The sequence below is a fragment of the Lucilia cuprina genome, chromosome 5 (assembly GCF_022045245.1).
Source record: "Lucilia cuprina isolate Lc7/37 chromosome 5, ASM2204524v1, whole genome shotgun sequence".
Classification (NCBI taxonomy): Eukaryota; Metazoa; Arthropoda; class Insecta; order Diptera; family Calliphoridae; genus Lucilia; species Lucilia cuprina.
Window position 1 is genome coordinate 36847974 of NC_060953.1, and position 16598 is coordinate 36864571.

At 28.9% G+C, this 16598-nt stretch overlaps 1 protein-coding gene across 3 annotated transcripts in view; it reads left to right on the plus strand.

The window, feature by feature from the left end:
- LOC111687161 (lysosome membrane protein 2) overlaps positions 1-16598 on the plus strand; it is a 68746-nt gene that overhangs the window by 43402 nt on the left and 8746 nt on the right. For all 3 annotated transcript variants that reach the window (XM_046951081.1, XM_046951083.1, XM_046951080.1), the window contains 2 exons: positions 8117-8208; positions 11191-11348. In XM_046951081.1, coding sequence (XP_046807037.1) covers positions 8117-8208; positions 11191-11348 — 250 coding nt within the window. The remainder of the gene's footprint in view (positions 1-8116; positions 8209-11190; positions 11349-16598) is intronic.

Genomic DNA, 16598 nt, shown 5'->3' on the forward strand with positions numbered 1-16598 from the left:
CGACAACACCTCCTCTTTGTGCATACCAAATTTCATTAAAATCGGATTAACCGTTTAGAAGTTACCGAATTATTTCCCTCTTTTTTTTTCCTATACCACTGTGCGGCTTTCTTACATTCCAATATTAATTTGATTTTATCATTGAAGGCAATATTGAATATTGCCTTCTGGCAATGTATTCCGTTATTGTCGGTATTTCCGTTATTGCATGTTATCCTCATTCTGCCGGGAAGCTAGCAATTTATAACTAAGTAAACGGTAAACTATTTGGGTTTCTGGGCTATCAATGAAGATCCCCAGACCTGTTTTGTATCCCAGTTTGGTGTAGCAATGGAGTTGCTCTAATGTTTCGCTTGCCAATAATATTCATAAAGCCGGGTTTACACGATCACACAAGTAATATGATCAGTCAAAATTTCGTGTAGAAGAGTACGGATGGCATCGTCTAAACGAGGGATGTAATATAACCATCACACATTGAGAGAGAATACGGGTGGAAAATTTGACATTCCTCTCCTCATTTTTTGAAATGATACAAAAAACAATCAGATCGCATTAGATCAGGGATGTATTTTTATATAAAAACATACAAAAAAGTGAAACAGCTGTTTCCATCTTACTTGTAATTGATTTATAGCAATCGTTTAAACACAAAAAATATAAATCATACGAATTTTATTCTCTTTATTGTTATACGAATGGAATTTCACTTTACCTTTCATTAGACTTTACGTACGTATAGTGTGATCGTATGAAATGCTCTTAAGTTCCGATAAATCGTATATACGTTATGTGATCGATGTTTGTGTATAGCCCTCCAATGAGCTCGATAAAATTTCTGCAAATAGTCATACAATTTACTGATAGTTTTCCAAATAATATAACGGCTTTTTTTATAGAAAAAAAAATAATTATAGAAAATTTTAGTGAATATTTTGTATCCCTAATGTAAAGATCATTTACCTAACACAAATATTTACAATTAACACAAAACTCTGGAAATTTTCTCATAAAGGTTTTCTTAATTTAGAAAAAAAACCCAAGATCTTAGGTCAAAACGTGCATATAGTAAATCATTCGCTCAATATCATGCGACAAAATATTTACAAAGAAAAAACACCTTAAAGTTTTGGTAACATCAAAACAATTGAAAGCAGTGTTGCCAACTTAGTGCTTTTAGCACTATTTGCGGTGCTTTTTGGTGTGCCAAACGCGGAAAATTTTGCTCATGGTGCCTTTCTTCAAAAAGGCACTAAAGTGGTGCTTTCTAATTTTATGACAGTGCATTTAGTGCTTTTTATACCCAACATATACCCAAGATGAGTGGGGTATATTGATTTTGTCACTCCGTTTGTAACACATTGGTCGTATATATTTTGGGTCCTTATTAAATTCTAAGGCGATCTAACCATGTCCATCCGTCTGTTCATCTGCCCGTCCGTCTGTCTGTTGAAAGCACGATAGGGTTAGAACGTAAAGAGCAAACGAGTTAAATTTTCCACAAATTTTTAATATGCATCAAAATTTCTCTACCAAATGACATTAATGCTCATTACCGACTTAAAAATATTCGACATAAATATGTTTTATATAAGCCAAAATCTCTCTAGCAAATTTTACGGCAATCGGTCCATAATTGACCCTACCCCCACATATGGCCACCTTCAAAAATTGATTTTAACGCTCAATACTGACTTAAAAATACGTGTTTAGCGGAGAAATTCGAAATAAACTACTTTTATACAAATGTAATCTTCCTACCGAATTTAATTCAGATTTATCGGTAACGTGCCCTACCTCCTATTAAGGTCCCCTTAAAAATATGAGTACAGTGATGAAAATTGACAAAAAATAAGTTTTATATAATTTTTTTACACAATTGAATCTATCCCTCATATATAAAGCCTCCATGATTACTTCATCGTTGTACTCGCAATAAAAAGATTTTTATTATAATTCTTTATGCCGAATTTTATGACGATTGGTCTATAACTGACCAACAAAACAAAATCTATTTACAAAATGTACAAAAGCAAATATTCTTCAAAAACAAAAAAAAAAAATATTCAAAATACTTTAAAATAAGTTATGTTATTCACTATCAGTGAAATTAACAATTTTTCCAGAACTTAAAAAACTTAAAAATAATATATATAGATTTTGCAAAAAATATATATTTCATAAGTTTTGTAAAATTTTACAATTTGGGTGTGGGTACATCGGTTAGCCAGTTGGTAGTGTCAGTTTGAATGTTTAATGAAATTTTACTATTTTTAAAATTCTCATCTTATTTATCTAATATTCGTCAAACATAAGTTTTAGTTCTTACGTTACTAAAAATCTAACTCACGCCGGTGAAAGACTTTAGTATGACGCATGTTTTGTTTTGCAGCCCAATGTTCTTAAAAACTAATTTTGGAGTCTTATAGGAAATGAGCGAAATAATGTGCAATTTTTATTAAAATAAACAATATTTGACTGAAAAAACGTTAGTGCTTTTTTACCCATTTTCAGTTAGAAAATTACGCTTTTTTACCCCTTTTTAATTTTTTTGCGCGCGTTTTGCTTGACCAATGTTGGCAACACTGATTGAAAGTGTTAACATGTTATCGCCATCACCATCACCATCAACTGTATTATCATTTTCAAACTTTTTTCCTCTGACAGATTATTGTTTATATTTATTGTTTTTGTTGTTGCTGTTATGAAAAATGTGACAAACAAAATAATAAGAACGTGCACAATAGAAAACAATAAAAATTATAAATGCTTAAAGCACGTGCAACACGGCTTTTTTTTGTCACAACCGCATTGTTGTAAATAAATAAATAAATAATTGTGTTGCAAAATAATAGAGTAATTGTTGTTCTTTTTTATTAAAATATTAAAAATTTCAGTTATTGTTGTTGTTGTTGCTGGGTATGGGAAATATTGTAATTTTTTTGTATTAAACTAGAAATACTGGTACCACTAAATTTAATACAGAAATATGTCTGAACAAATTATGAGCAGTACTTCATTATAGTTAGTAAAACACTCAAAAAAATTTGTTCGTTTCGAAAAATATTCTTTTTATGGAAAATGTTTGATAAAGAAAAAATTCGATAAATATTCTCTTTATAGAAAATTGTTTTACAAATGTTTCATATTCAACAAATTTTATTTTCCTAACCATTTTCTTTGAGTGTATTCATAATTCTCAATTACATTTGTTGATGGTTTTTGTTTACAAACTAATATGAGAAAATAAAAAAAATGTATTATTTAAATGAATTTAATTTATTGTTATTTTAGATGGCGTAAAAGGATTTTCATTGTTAAATTCTTTAAACATGTCCAAGTGTCATATTTAATAAACAATAAGAAATCTTTTTTTTAATTCATATAATTTTTTTAATTGTATTATCTTACTTCCTCATTTAAGTAAAAAAAATGTAACACTATGAATAATTTAATATCAGCCATGTGTGGCACTAGAATTTTTTGTTGTATGTTTAATACAATTAAATAACTGTATTTAAATAATTATAAAAAAAAACATTTAAATACTTTGTTGTTATTTATTTTCCTGCACGATTCTTAAACATCGTTTTACAAATTAATGGTAAAATTCCATTTCAAAATAATTTAAGTGTTTAATAAATTAAACTAGTTTTTATTTACACATTTTATTGATTATTTTTTTTTTTTTTTTTGCAAACCAGAAAGAAAAATTTAAATAAACTTTCCGATCTCAAATAACCAGCATAAATGCCGACAAGGTTAGCAACATTGACGTTTAGTTGAGAATTAGTTTCGTTTTAAGCCAGGAATCGCATGGACCAGTTAATGAACGTCATTAATAGTGTTGTAATGATCATCTTTGCACATTACTCATTGCTTATGGAAAAGCCCCAAAGGTATTTGTGGAAATAAAAAAAAATAATTTTAATATATTAATATTGAATTAATTGGTAGTAACGTGTGTAATTTAATTTAAATTAATAAATATACATACAGTGGTCAAGAATGAAGCAAAATTTTATATAGATAGATAGATAGATAGATAGATAGATAGATAGATAGATAGATAGATAGATAGATAGATAGATAGATACAAAGATACATAGATAGATAGATAGATAGATAGATAGATAGATAGATAGATAGATAGATAGATAGATAGATAGATAGATAGATAGATAGATAGATAGATAGATAGATAGATAGATAGATAGATAGATAGATAGATAGATAGATAGATAGATAGATAGATAGATAGATAGATAGATAGATAGATAGATAGATAGATAGATAGATAGATAGATAGATAGATAGATAGATAGATAGATAGATACATACATACATACATACATACATAGATACATAGATACATAGATACATAGATACATAGATACATAGATACATAGATACATAGATATATAGATAGATAGATAGATAGATAGATAGATAGATAGATAGATAGATAGATAGATAGATAGATAGATAGATAGATAGATAGATAGATAGATAGATAGATAGATAGATAGATAGATAGATAGATAGATAGATAGATAGATAGATAGATAGATAGATAGATAGATAGATAGATAGATAGATAGATAGATAGATAGATAGATAGATAGATTAGTTAGTTAGTTAGTTAGTTAGTTAGTTAGTGAGTTAGTTAGTTAGCTTGTTAGTTAGTTAGTAAGTTAGTTAGTTAGTTAGTTAGTTAGTTAGTTAGTTAGTTAGTTAGTTAGTTAGTTACTTAGTTAGTTAGTTGGTTAGTTAGTTAGTTACTTAGCTTATTAACCAACTTAAAGAAGTCCTAAAACAACATACGTAGGATCATTTTTGAGTTCCCACATACCACACTTAAGTAAAATGTATTCCACATTTTACCATTGACCTTGAATAGTAGTTTTGGTAATGATAATTTAGTTTCATATTTCATTTTAGCAAATGCAAGTTGTAAGTTGCTTTTGGCCCAGTAACAGAGAGAGAAAGTTGTTTTACGCAGAAATTATAAAAACAAATAAAAGCTTAACTTTAAAAAAATATGAAAAAGAAGCTTGTAAATTAATAATTATCAAGGCCAAGGGAAACACTATTTACATACATATATGTTCAACCATGTTCATATAATCAGCGCCACCAGTAGTCCATATTTTGTTTACGATCATTGATAAAAAATATTTACTTCATCGTTACTATTGCATGTTGGAAAAAAAACACAAAGAGTTTTACTGTCAAACAAGAAATCTTTGATGGATGTAACCGTTTGGTTGTTGTCAGTCAATTTCAGGGGCTGATGATTAGCTGGCTGGTTAATTGTTTAGTTGAGTTAATTTGTTGCTTGAAATGACATTTTAAGTTGACGCAGTTAAAAGTACACAAATTATTAAATGAAGTCTTTTTAAATAGTCGTAAACTTTAAAGTGTACTATATGTACACAGATGGGATTTGTTGTTGCAAGAAGTTAGCATGTTGCAATAGTTTGCACGTTATCAAGCACACGGAAACAAATAAAAATAGTTTTTATAATGTGATAAGCTCTTCTTTAGCAACGTATTGTATCAATTTCGATATTTTCCAACGAGGGTTTCTCTCTGTGTAGGATTTACATAAAAATTTGTATTTGAAACTATTAGAGTTAAAATCTTAAAATTCATGGATAATATTCAAATCAATATTACTTTTTAAAGGAACATTTTTCTTTAAAATTATACCAATTAAAAACATAATAATTAATAAAATTTAGTAATACTTTTAATTATCCAACTCCATAGTTTGTAATTATTTATGGAGTTTTTTTATTATAGGTAATCAAACATACATTTGCTTTATTAACAAACTAAAGCCTAGATAAATATAATTTGTTAACAACATGTTTAAATCACGTTAATGTTTGCCTGTCTGTCGATGCATGCACTGCGTATTTGGTAGTATCATTGTGTCCTAAATGCTTATTGGCCATATCGAAAATGTATAAAAATAAAAACCGTCACTCAAATTAATGTATTACAATTATTTATAACTCTTTTAAGTAAAGTTAATAAAAGAAAATGAAAAAGCTTTTTAAAACCTATACTCATAATAGAAGCTTTTTGAACTTTGGTGTTTAAAAATCATTAAAATAATGAATAGGCGTAAAATATGAGAAATATATTGAAGATGGAAATGGGTAATCATTTTCAAGAGAATCTAGGGGATCAGATATATCTGAGGGAAAAACTACGTTTTGAAATTTACTCTTAAGCGTTTTTAGATTTTTAATAACATCTGTTGCCAGAGTATGCATAAATAGTTGTCAAATTAAAAAAAAATCAAAACAATACATATCGTTGTCAAATCGCAAAACACAGATTTGATGTACGACTGGTGGCGGCTAACTATTTTTTATAGTTGTTTCATAATATTGTGACAATGTTTTGTTGTCCTAAAGTACCTTGCGTTGTCGAAATGATAATGATGCGTTGTCGAAATAAAAACGATGTATTGCCGAAATAACAACAAATAGTACTCAAAATCACAACAATGCATTGTTTAAATGACAACGATGGGGTTTCAAAATAAAAATCGTTGTTGTCAAATCGATAACTGAGTGCTACATAAATTTACTACACACCCGTTGTCTAAATGTTGACAAACGTTGTCCGGTAAAGTGAGCTTACCAGAAAACGGTACATTTCGATCAGTTTTTTTTTTCACTCACAGAAGTAATCTGAATGACAACAATGCGTTGTTGTAATGACAACTGAGTGTTGCTTAAATTTTATAGACATCCATTGTCTAAATGTTTACAAAAGTTTTAAGCTTACTTTTAACAACGTATTGTATTAATTTCGGGACTTTTCTACACGTTTATCCCTCACAAGAGTAATACAAATAACAACAATGTGTTATTGCAATGATAACGATACGTTTATAAAATTAGAATAGTTGTTGTCAAATTGATAACTGAGTGTTATTTAAATATTATACACATTCGTTGTATAAATGTTAATAATAGTTCAAGTTCACTTTTGTCAACGGAGTGAATCATTTTCAGTTCATTTCTACAGGTTTTCCCATCTGTGTACGTCAAGCGTGGATTCACTAGGGCTGGATCCGCGGTTGTGTGTAATTATATATGTACTCAAAACCAGAGTAGTGTATCGTAGGAACAAACATGCCTAAGATTTTTTGCTATAAAACCAATAAACTTGACTTTGTAACTCTAAACCCGATTACTTCATAATTTAACAACTCTACAAGATTTCTTTCAAGTGGTAAAACTTAATAATTCTTATGCATTTTTATATTTGTTTTATAATTCTTATTATTTATAACATTTTATGATGATGTTAGCAAAAATAGTTTAACACATTTGCACTTCTTAAAGACATTTCAATTCAAAGTGCTGACCTCAAAAATATGCCAAACGTCTTGAACTTTTCACAACAAACAAAACAAAATTTTTTCAGTCCAAAACAGTTGAGTAATAAAACTGTTTGGAATAGAATGTTAAAAATATAATGCGGATATAAGAATAAAGTAGACAAATCGAAAACTAATTACAACTATATTAAAAAAAATCAAAATTAATAAGAAAAATCAATAAAACATTAAGAAAATTATGTTAGTGTTATAATGGTGAAAATGAAAAGTTTATTTAAAAATCTCAACAATCCAAAATTATTTTTAAATAATAAACAAACATATTTAGAAAATGTTATACAAACTGATCAATTAAAATGTCCTGCATGTGATAAAACTTTTATATTGCTAACAAATATTACAGTTTCAAAAAATTCTATAAATTTACTTGACAATGGTAGGTTATTTATTATAATAATTAATCATTACGAAAAAAAATAAAACAATTAAAATTTTGTTATATTAACAAAATGTCATAATAGTCTGTCTATCAACAGATTTGTTTTTGTTAGTCATGAACCTTCTCAATTCTAGTACGTGATCAATTTCAATGTCAGCTATAGAAAAAATTCTAAGAACTAAATTCTCTTAAATTTAAAATGACATTTTAAAGACAAATTTAAACTTAATTGTTAATTTTACATATATAATTATAAACATTTTTTTTTAATATTTTTTTTTATTAATTTATTATTTTTCGTTATGTCTTTGCAGATAAACTAGCTGTGATAATTATTGGTATAATTACATTAATTTTAGGAATACTTTTAACCACCATACCGTGGTTGGATTATTTTATATTAAAGGTTAGTATACAATAAGAAACAACTGTTATATTCATTTATACCTGAACTTATATGCCCCTTTATTAAAGATAATTTTGGATTAATATATAATATATAGACCTAAGCTAAGTACCGTACACTTTACTATTCTAAAAAAATATAAATAAAAAACTTCCCAGATATACGAATTTTAGAATTTAATTCAAAATAACTATTGTTAGACTGTCCACATTTCTACAAATGTTAACAGTTCCTCATGCGAAATTTGACGTTTCTAACTCTAATAGTTTCCCAGATAAACTACTTTTTGTATTGAATTTATATGGGAGGTACAACGTCCCCTAGTGCTAGTCCCTTAATTTATTACCCAAATGTTAACACAGATATGTGAGTTGTTTTGGCTAAATTTAAAGATGTTAGCTCTAATAGTTTTACAGTTGTACGAGTTTTTGTATTTAATTCATATGGGAGATTGCAAACCCCCTGATAAAATTACGCAAATGTTCGCGTTTGCATGAATGCTTAACGCGAACACCTGCCTTGACGGCCTTATTTCACGGTGGTATTTTTCATCCATAGGGTAGACTTGAAAATGCTCTACCATGCGCCTCTGATTCCTTTTATAAAGAACTCAGGTGTCAATCATTGTACATGGCGGTTCGGGTTCATGTACAAGCACTTTGCTAAAGTGGATAGTATCCATCCAATCAATGGCCAATTGCAGATTGATCAGGTAAAATCAATCTTCGGATAAACGAGAGGTGGCCACCTATTTGATGTAGGGTAGAAGGGGGATCATTTGCCATAGGGGCACATCCGGCAATGCAAATAACGTTTAAACTGAGTAATCGATTTTATCGCATTATCAAATTTTGTTTTCGTTTATCGATTATCTATCATCCCTGAAAATTTAAAACATTAACTTTACATATGATGGGAGGTAGACATGATTAATTGTTTTTCAAAGCTGTGAAAATATTTCACTGTGTGAACTTTTTGTGCTAACTTTTTGTTTAAGTGATAGAAAAAAATATATTGGTCAGTATTAGAAGGTCAATAATAGTGAACAATAAGATAATAATATTTTCGAAAATATAATTTGAAGACCGAAAAAAATTGAAACTAAGCCCCAAAACTGCCAGTGGGGCACATTCGCCAAATATATGTAATGCTTGTGATGTAGAAGAAAATTTCGTTAAAATATAGAATACATCAGTAATAATTTGTTTTAATTTTTTTGTTAAGTTTTATGAAATAAACAATAAATATCTGGTTTATTATACTTTGTTTAATGAATTAAAGTATAAAACAGCAAAATAAGTTTTTATTTTTGTAATTTTTTATTTTATTTTACTAATGACAAATCTGACCCATCCGCTTGGCGCATTTACCCCATGGATAGGGTGGTATCGCCGTTTTCGGTTGGTGCGGAAAAGTTAAAAAAATATGTACATGAGGATGTCTTAGGAAAGATTGAAAGGAATAAAACTAAAGCCAACATATCTAAGTATCCGAACCAAGAAAACAATTAAAAATATGTATTGTGGTTTAAATTTGAGGCCGCCTCAAAAAAAAAAAAAGTGGTGTATGGTCCCCCTTCTACCCTAATGAAACACTGAATTAACTGGAATGCAATCCTCAGCAACAAATGACCTATTTCATCGCATTAAAGCCCGCGCAACCACATGACCTGTTGTTTCAGCAACAGCACCTAGACACATATATGCTAGTCCGATATACTCAGCCTTCATTATGTCGAGATAATGTAAAGAAAAATGTAGAAATTTCCAAAATCAATTAAAATCCAATAATTGTCGCTACATGCTGAGTGGCAGGTCTTAGCCAAGTCTCGTAGTATTATCCTAATATATATCCTTATGATAAAACAACTCAAGATAACTTTTCAGAAGAAAGAGTCATACTAAATCATTACTAGTCTCCTGTCCACTAGAGGAGAATTTCCCGAACGTTGACCAACATACATCAGATTCATTTTAAAACCATAAGGAAGGAGGAATTACATACATCTACCAAGTGTCAAACTGAAAACTCCATAACCTACACTGGCGCCCTACTAATCAAAGAGTAAGAGATGCTCTACGGGTTCAGGAATTCAGCATAAGTTGCTCTGTTACATAGCAGCCCGTAGTGCCAGATTATATAGAAGTCTGGTTTAACTCCACACCAAACCATTCCAAGGCCGAGAATACATTTGACATTACCAATTTATATTCGCGGCAGACTAGGGATATTGGTAGAACCTATTTTTCTCGGGATATTGCAGTAACACCAAAATTGAGATTTCACCAAGGTAATATGCCTCGGGTGGGCATATGTAAAAGTTCTTTGTGCAAAATTAGAACATTCTAGCTTCAACAGATACAAGAAATATTGTATTTATTTCATATATGAGCTGACACGCCCCTTATTACTTACAAGTCCACTAGTTTTTTCTCCTAAATAATTATGTTGAAACTAAAGTGGCTCCTAATTTGAGGACTTTACCTGTTTTATTTTCTCAGATATACATATTTAAAAAATACTTTATATGGGTGCTGCCACGCCTACTATATTCAGGTCGACCAGCTGGCCAATCTAGGAATTGGTTGCATTATTCTTTGAAGATTGTTGTCAGACTCAACATGAGGTTGCATAGTCATTTGTAGCTACTCGAGCAACTATTTCCAAACGTTTGCGAGAGGCAGGATTGATCAAAAAGTATTGAAATTGGGTACCCTATTGTAATTGAGATCTAGACACCTTAATTAATGATTTTGTATGTTCAAAAAATGTGACCAGATATGAAAAAGTAGTTTTGCTTCACTGGTCTTATATTCTAGACCTTGCACCGTCCCTTTACTATTTCTTAAGGTCTATGCAGAACTCTCTCTCTCTCTCTCTAATACGCTTCACTTCAGAAAAGATCTTTTGATCAGAACTCTAGATCAGAACTTAAATTTTTTACAATATATTTTTACAAACTCTTTCACTCTTTTCTTTCAGAACTTAAGGCTGTGGAATGATACATTAAGTTATCACTATTGGCAGAGACCCGGTGTGATACGTTTAACTAAGGTCTACATATATAATGTCACAAATCCTGATGGTTTTTTACAGGGTGAAAAACCAAAATTACAAGAGGTGGGACCTTTTGTTTACAGGTAATTTAAGATTAAAAAAATTAACAAAAATAAACATTATTATAATTATTTCTAACATTAGAAATATGGTCAGTCATTTCGTTACGCTAATTAAATTTTACATTTTAAATAGAAATAATTAAAAATAAATAATGAATAATTTAAGTTCTTAAGATTTGGGGTTTTAATTCAAACCAAAATTAAATTGCCTTTTATTACAAAAAAATATAAATGATGTCACCAGTTAATGGACTCACTTTAATTAAGCGAATTTATTTAATAACAATCATAAAAAAATAATTTTTCTATTTATTAATAAAATATTTAAACATTTAATTACAAATGTTTAATTATTATTTAAAATAATAATATGCTTACGGTAATTATAAACAAAATAATAATTGTATTTAAATGCCAGTTTATATATTAAATGTATCCTTTAAATTAAAATTTAACTCTAGAAAAATTTTTATTTAATTATCTTTTTTTATTTTTATATTTCAATTTCAATATTTATTTATTAAAAATTTTGATGAAATTACTTTCGATTTGTTAATTTAAAACTAAAACTATACCTAAACTTTTGCTGTTTTTCTAATTATGTGTAAACTTAACACTCTATTAACTGAAAATTTACTAAAGTAGAAATTAGACCAATTACTGGCTGTTGCAACAAACACAATAAATTACCAGCTTTAACAAATGTTTTGCAAAATTTTCTATTGCAATCAATAACTGTAGTAAGAGTTTACTATTTACGTGGCCAACTAAAGGCACCTTATGACGAGTTGCTTACATTAAAAAGGTTAATATTTTAAAATTAATTGATATGGGTGGTACCACTCCCCCTGCTGCTAGCCCATACATTTTTTGCCTTTATATTGACTCCGACAAAATTTTCTCAAATATATTGATTTAATAATTTCTTTAAACGGATGGTGTCACGCCCACTATAGCCATTTTGCCAATTTTGTCCACAAACTTTCTTATGGATGTCAAAATTTTGGGAGATATGCTACTTTTATAATTTATTTAGTAAGTGCCCACTTAAAATTTCTATGCTTCTTCCAGGCATACACGACTTCAAGAAAATCGGTTCAGAAATTTTGTTGTATATAAACTTCTAACATACAAACATACACTCATATTTAATATATAGAAAATAAATGGTGTTCGCCTTTGACCCAAATGAAATCTAAAGCTGTTAAAACTGTCAAACTTTTAATTCAAATACTTGGATCAAAATCCAATACTTTTCTAACTACCGTTCGAAAAGTTCTGAAACTCACCTGATCTCTTCAGAAGTTTAATATCGAAAATTAGCATTAAAATTATATCTTTAAAATTTCTTAGACTGTACGTTTTTAGATTATAGTCCATTATACTGAAACAAGTGATATATTGTAGTGCTTAATAAGAACAAGTATGAATTCATTCAGAGTTAGACTCTTCTTTAAATTCAAAAATGATTCGAACTTTGTTGAATTAAGCAGTTTTGAATGATCTTTGCTTTTCATCCAAGCAATACCAAAAATGATCTCTAATTTAGGCCACTGTCGAGCCACTTCTGAAAACCTTTTTAAGAAAAAAAGTTTGTGGTAAAAGCTTCTACAACTATATAAATATTATCGTCCTTTGTTCAGACACATTGTTTTACCTACGTAGTTCCACAGAATTTTTCAATCAGTGTTCCTGAGAGCTGTAATATCTTTAAAAACAAGATATTTGGATGTAATTTCAACGAAAGCTTGGCAATGACAGATAAAGTATTTCAACATTTCTCGGTCCTCTCCGCTCCACATACTTATATATGTACGTCTGTAACCGTTCATCTATCCAGTTATTTATAGTTCTGCATATAATAAAATTTTCATCATAGATTTTTAGGTTTTTCCACCCATGGATACATATTGAAACAATTTCATTTTGTAGATCCTAAACAACTCAAACATACTCTAAGTAAAATAGGTCTTGAACGTATCAAATGTTTTTCCATGAATCCTAATACTCCTTTGGCTTTATTAATATTTTGGAAAATGTGGGAATTACGACAAAATCAAGTAATCCATCAACCTTATCTAGTTCATTCTCATTTATCTAGAATATTGAACTTCGTCTATAGAATGTCGGCATTCATTAAAACTCTGTAGTTCTCAATTTAAGTTCGTAAATCATTAATGAATATTTAGAATAATACTGGACCCAAATGAATGCCTTGCGGAACCCTTAAGAAAAAGAATGCAAATATCCACAAATCAACACAAATAAAACCCCGTTTTTAATTTTCGGAAAAAATGTGGGAATTACGACAAAATCAAGTAACCCATCAACCTTATCTAGTTCATACTCATTTATCTAAAGTACTGAACTTCGTCTATAGAATGTCGGCATTCATTAAAACTCTGTAGTTCTCAATTCAAGTTCGTAAATCATTAATGAATATTTAGAATAATACTGGACCCAAATGAAAGCCTTGCGGAACCCTTAAGAAAAAGAATGCAAATATCCACAAATTAACACAAATAAAACCCCGTTTTTAATTTTCGGAATATATGTTATGATACCTATAGGTACCATAGTCTAAACTTAGTATCGCCTATAATGTTGACTAAGAGTCTATAGTCAGGACTGTAGTCTCGTCCATAGTCAGGACTGCATACTCATCTATAGTCTGGACTATGATCTGCCTAGTCTATAATATAGTTTTACTGTAACCTGGACTATAGTATCGTCTATAGACTGGACTCATCTATAGACTATTGTCTTGTCTAAAATCTATGGACTATTGTCTTGACCACAATCTGAACTATTAGTCTTGACTATGGTCTGGACTATTGTGTAGACCATAATCTGGACTATTGTCTTGACTATAGTCTGGACTATTGTCTTGACTATTGTCTTGAATATAGTCTGGACTATTGTTTTGACTATACTCTGGACTACAGTCTTAACTATAGTCTGCATTATAGGCTTGTCTACAGTCTGGATTATAGCCTTGTCAATAGTGTGGATTAGAGTCTTGTCTACATATGAGGTCGTTTTTAAGTATGGACTACTTATTGTCTTGATTATAGTCAGGATTATTGTTTTGACTATGGTCTGGACTATTGCATTGACTATAGTCTGGACTAATGTCTTGATTATAGTCTGGATTATTGTCTTGACTATAGTCTTTCTTATATTGTTTTGACTATAGTCTGGAATATTGTCTTGGCTATAGTCTGGACTATTATCTTGAATATAGACTGGACTATTATCTTGACTATAGTCTGGACTATTGTCTTAACTATTGTCTTGACTATAGTCTGGACTATTGTCTTATATAGTCTGCACTATAGTCTAGACTATTGTTGTGACTATAGTCTGGACTATTATTATGACTCTGAACTACAGTCTTAACTATAGTCTGTGTTATAGGCTTGTCTACAGTGTGAATTATAGTGTTGTCAATAGTCTGGACTAGAGTCTTGTCTACATATGAGGTTGTTCTTAAGTACGAAATCGTGAAAAATTTAAATATATCGAAACATTCCAGTATTGTAGTTTTTAAAATCCTGTTGTAGATCTTTGAGATAAGAAACTATCTCAATACACCTTAATGTTATTATTGATAAAATTTCATCTTTATCAAATTATTTTGAGGTTTTGATCGAGAGTTTTCAATATAGAAACCTATATTTTATACAAATCCTTAATTTCCGGTAAGTTTAACATGCAACAGTTTCGTTTGTTAAATTTAAAAGGATTTAGTTTACTTTGCTTTAAAGTTTTGTCTACTCGGATAATGTTCTCATTAAAAATACTTAATGTAAATGCATTTAATAGAAAAAATTATCTAATTTCCGTTTATTATGCGTATGTATGTATGTTAATATTTTCAAGTGGAAATTTAATTCATACATACTATTTATGTATGTAAATGTTAAGCAATTTGATTGTTAACTAAATCGAATATATTATTTTATTATTAATTGCAACATTAATTTTCAATAATTGAAACGTTTCAAATAAATATAAAGTTAATAATAAGAATTTTGAAATAAACAACTCATAAGTAAGTGACTGTAATTTAATGGAGAATAATGAAAAATAACTTAATTCTAGAGTTAAAACATCATTTATCATAAATGTGATGTTTAATCAAGGTGTTTAACTATAAAAACAATGTCTATGGAAAATCGATAAAAATAATTTCATTGTAGTTAATTTAACCAATTTACTATTAATAATTGATATAATTATATGCTTTAATGAAGGATTTGCCTTCATGTCAGATTATTTGTCAGTATTCAATCATAAACTTGAAATATTTCAAGATTTTTAAATGAAAATATTTTGATGCAACTTAAATATTTATTACAGCAAATAAATATTATTAATTTTACTAATATTTTAATGTTAATGCTTTCTTCCGCTGCTTTTAGTGAGAAACACTTTTTAAATCTTTTCATAACTTAATAAATAAAACTAAAATTAAGACATCAATAGACAATAAATACATGCAAATTATATACATTGTAACAATTTGTTTATCATAAAATATTTAAATAAATTTAAATAATTAATTATTTTAATTAACACTTAAAACATTTTGTTTATTCATAGAGACGAAGCTTGAAACGGAAGTTATCAATCATTATATTTTAAGTTATACAAGTTTTCCTTAAATAAATGAAAATAAATCGGATTTTTGTATTAAAGGGTGCTTATGAAGACTAGACAGTTTTTAAATTTAATTGCAATTAAATTGCATATAAACAATATACAACTATTCATTCTTACTCATTTCAATAGAACAGATCAAAAACTCTCATAATGATAGAACATAGAACACCCAGTTTAATAGACTGGTGCGCATAAGTAAAAAGTCTTTTTAGCAGCAACAAATTATGTTCGTATTTATGTGAACACAATTGATTCAGTCCCCATAAAAATTCCTCCAAAGTAGATTTTTTTATATTGATGATCCATTTCCTTTTCACCATCCAGACTTCTTAAGTTCGATTTACTTACATATATCGTACCTTCTATACTAAAAGAAAATCTTGACAGTAGACTAATAAATAGGCATTGACTATACTATAGATTAGACTAGACTAAAGACCAGACTATAGACTAGACTATAGACTAAACTCTAGACTGGACTACAGACTAGACTATAGACTAGACTATAGACTAGTCTATAGTCTAGTCTATAGTCTAGTCTATAGTCTAGTCTATAATCTAGTCTATAGTCTAGTCTATAGTCTAGTCTATAGTCTAGTCTATAGT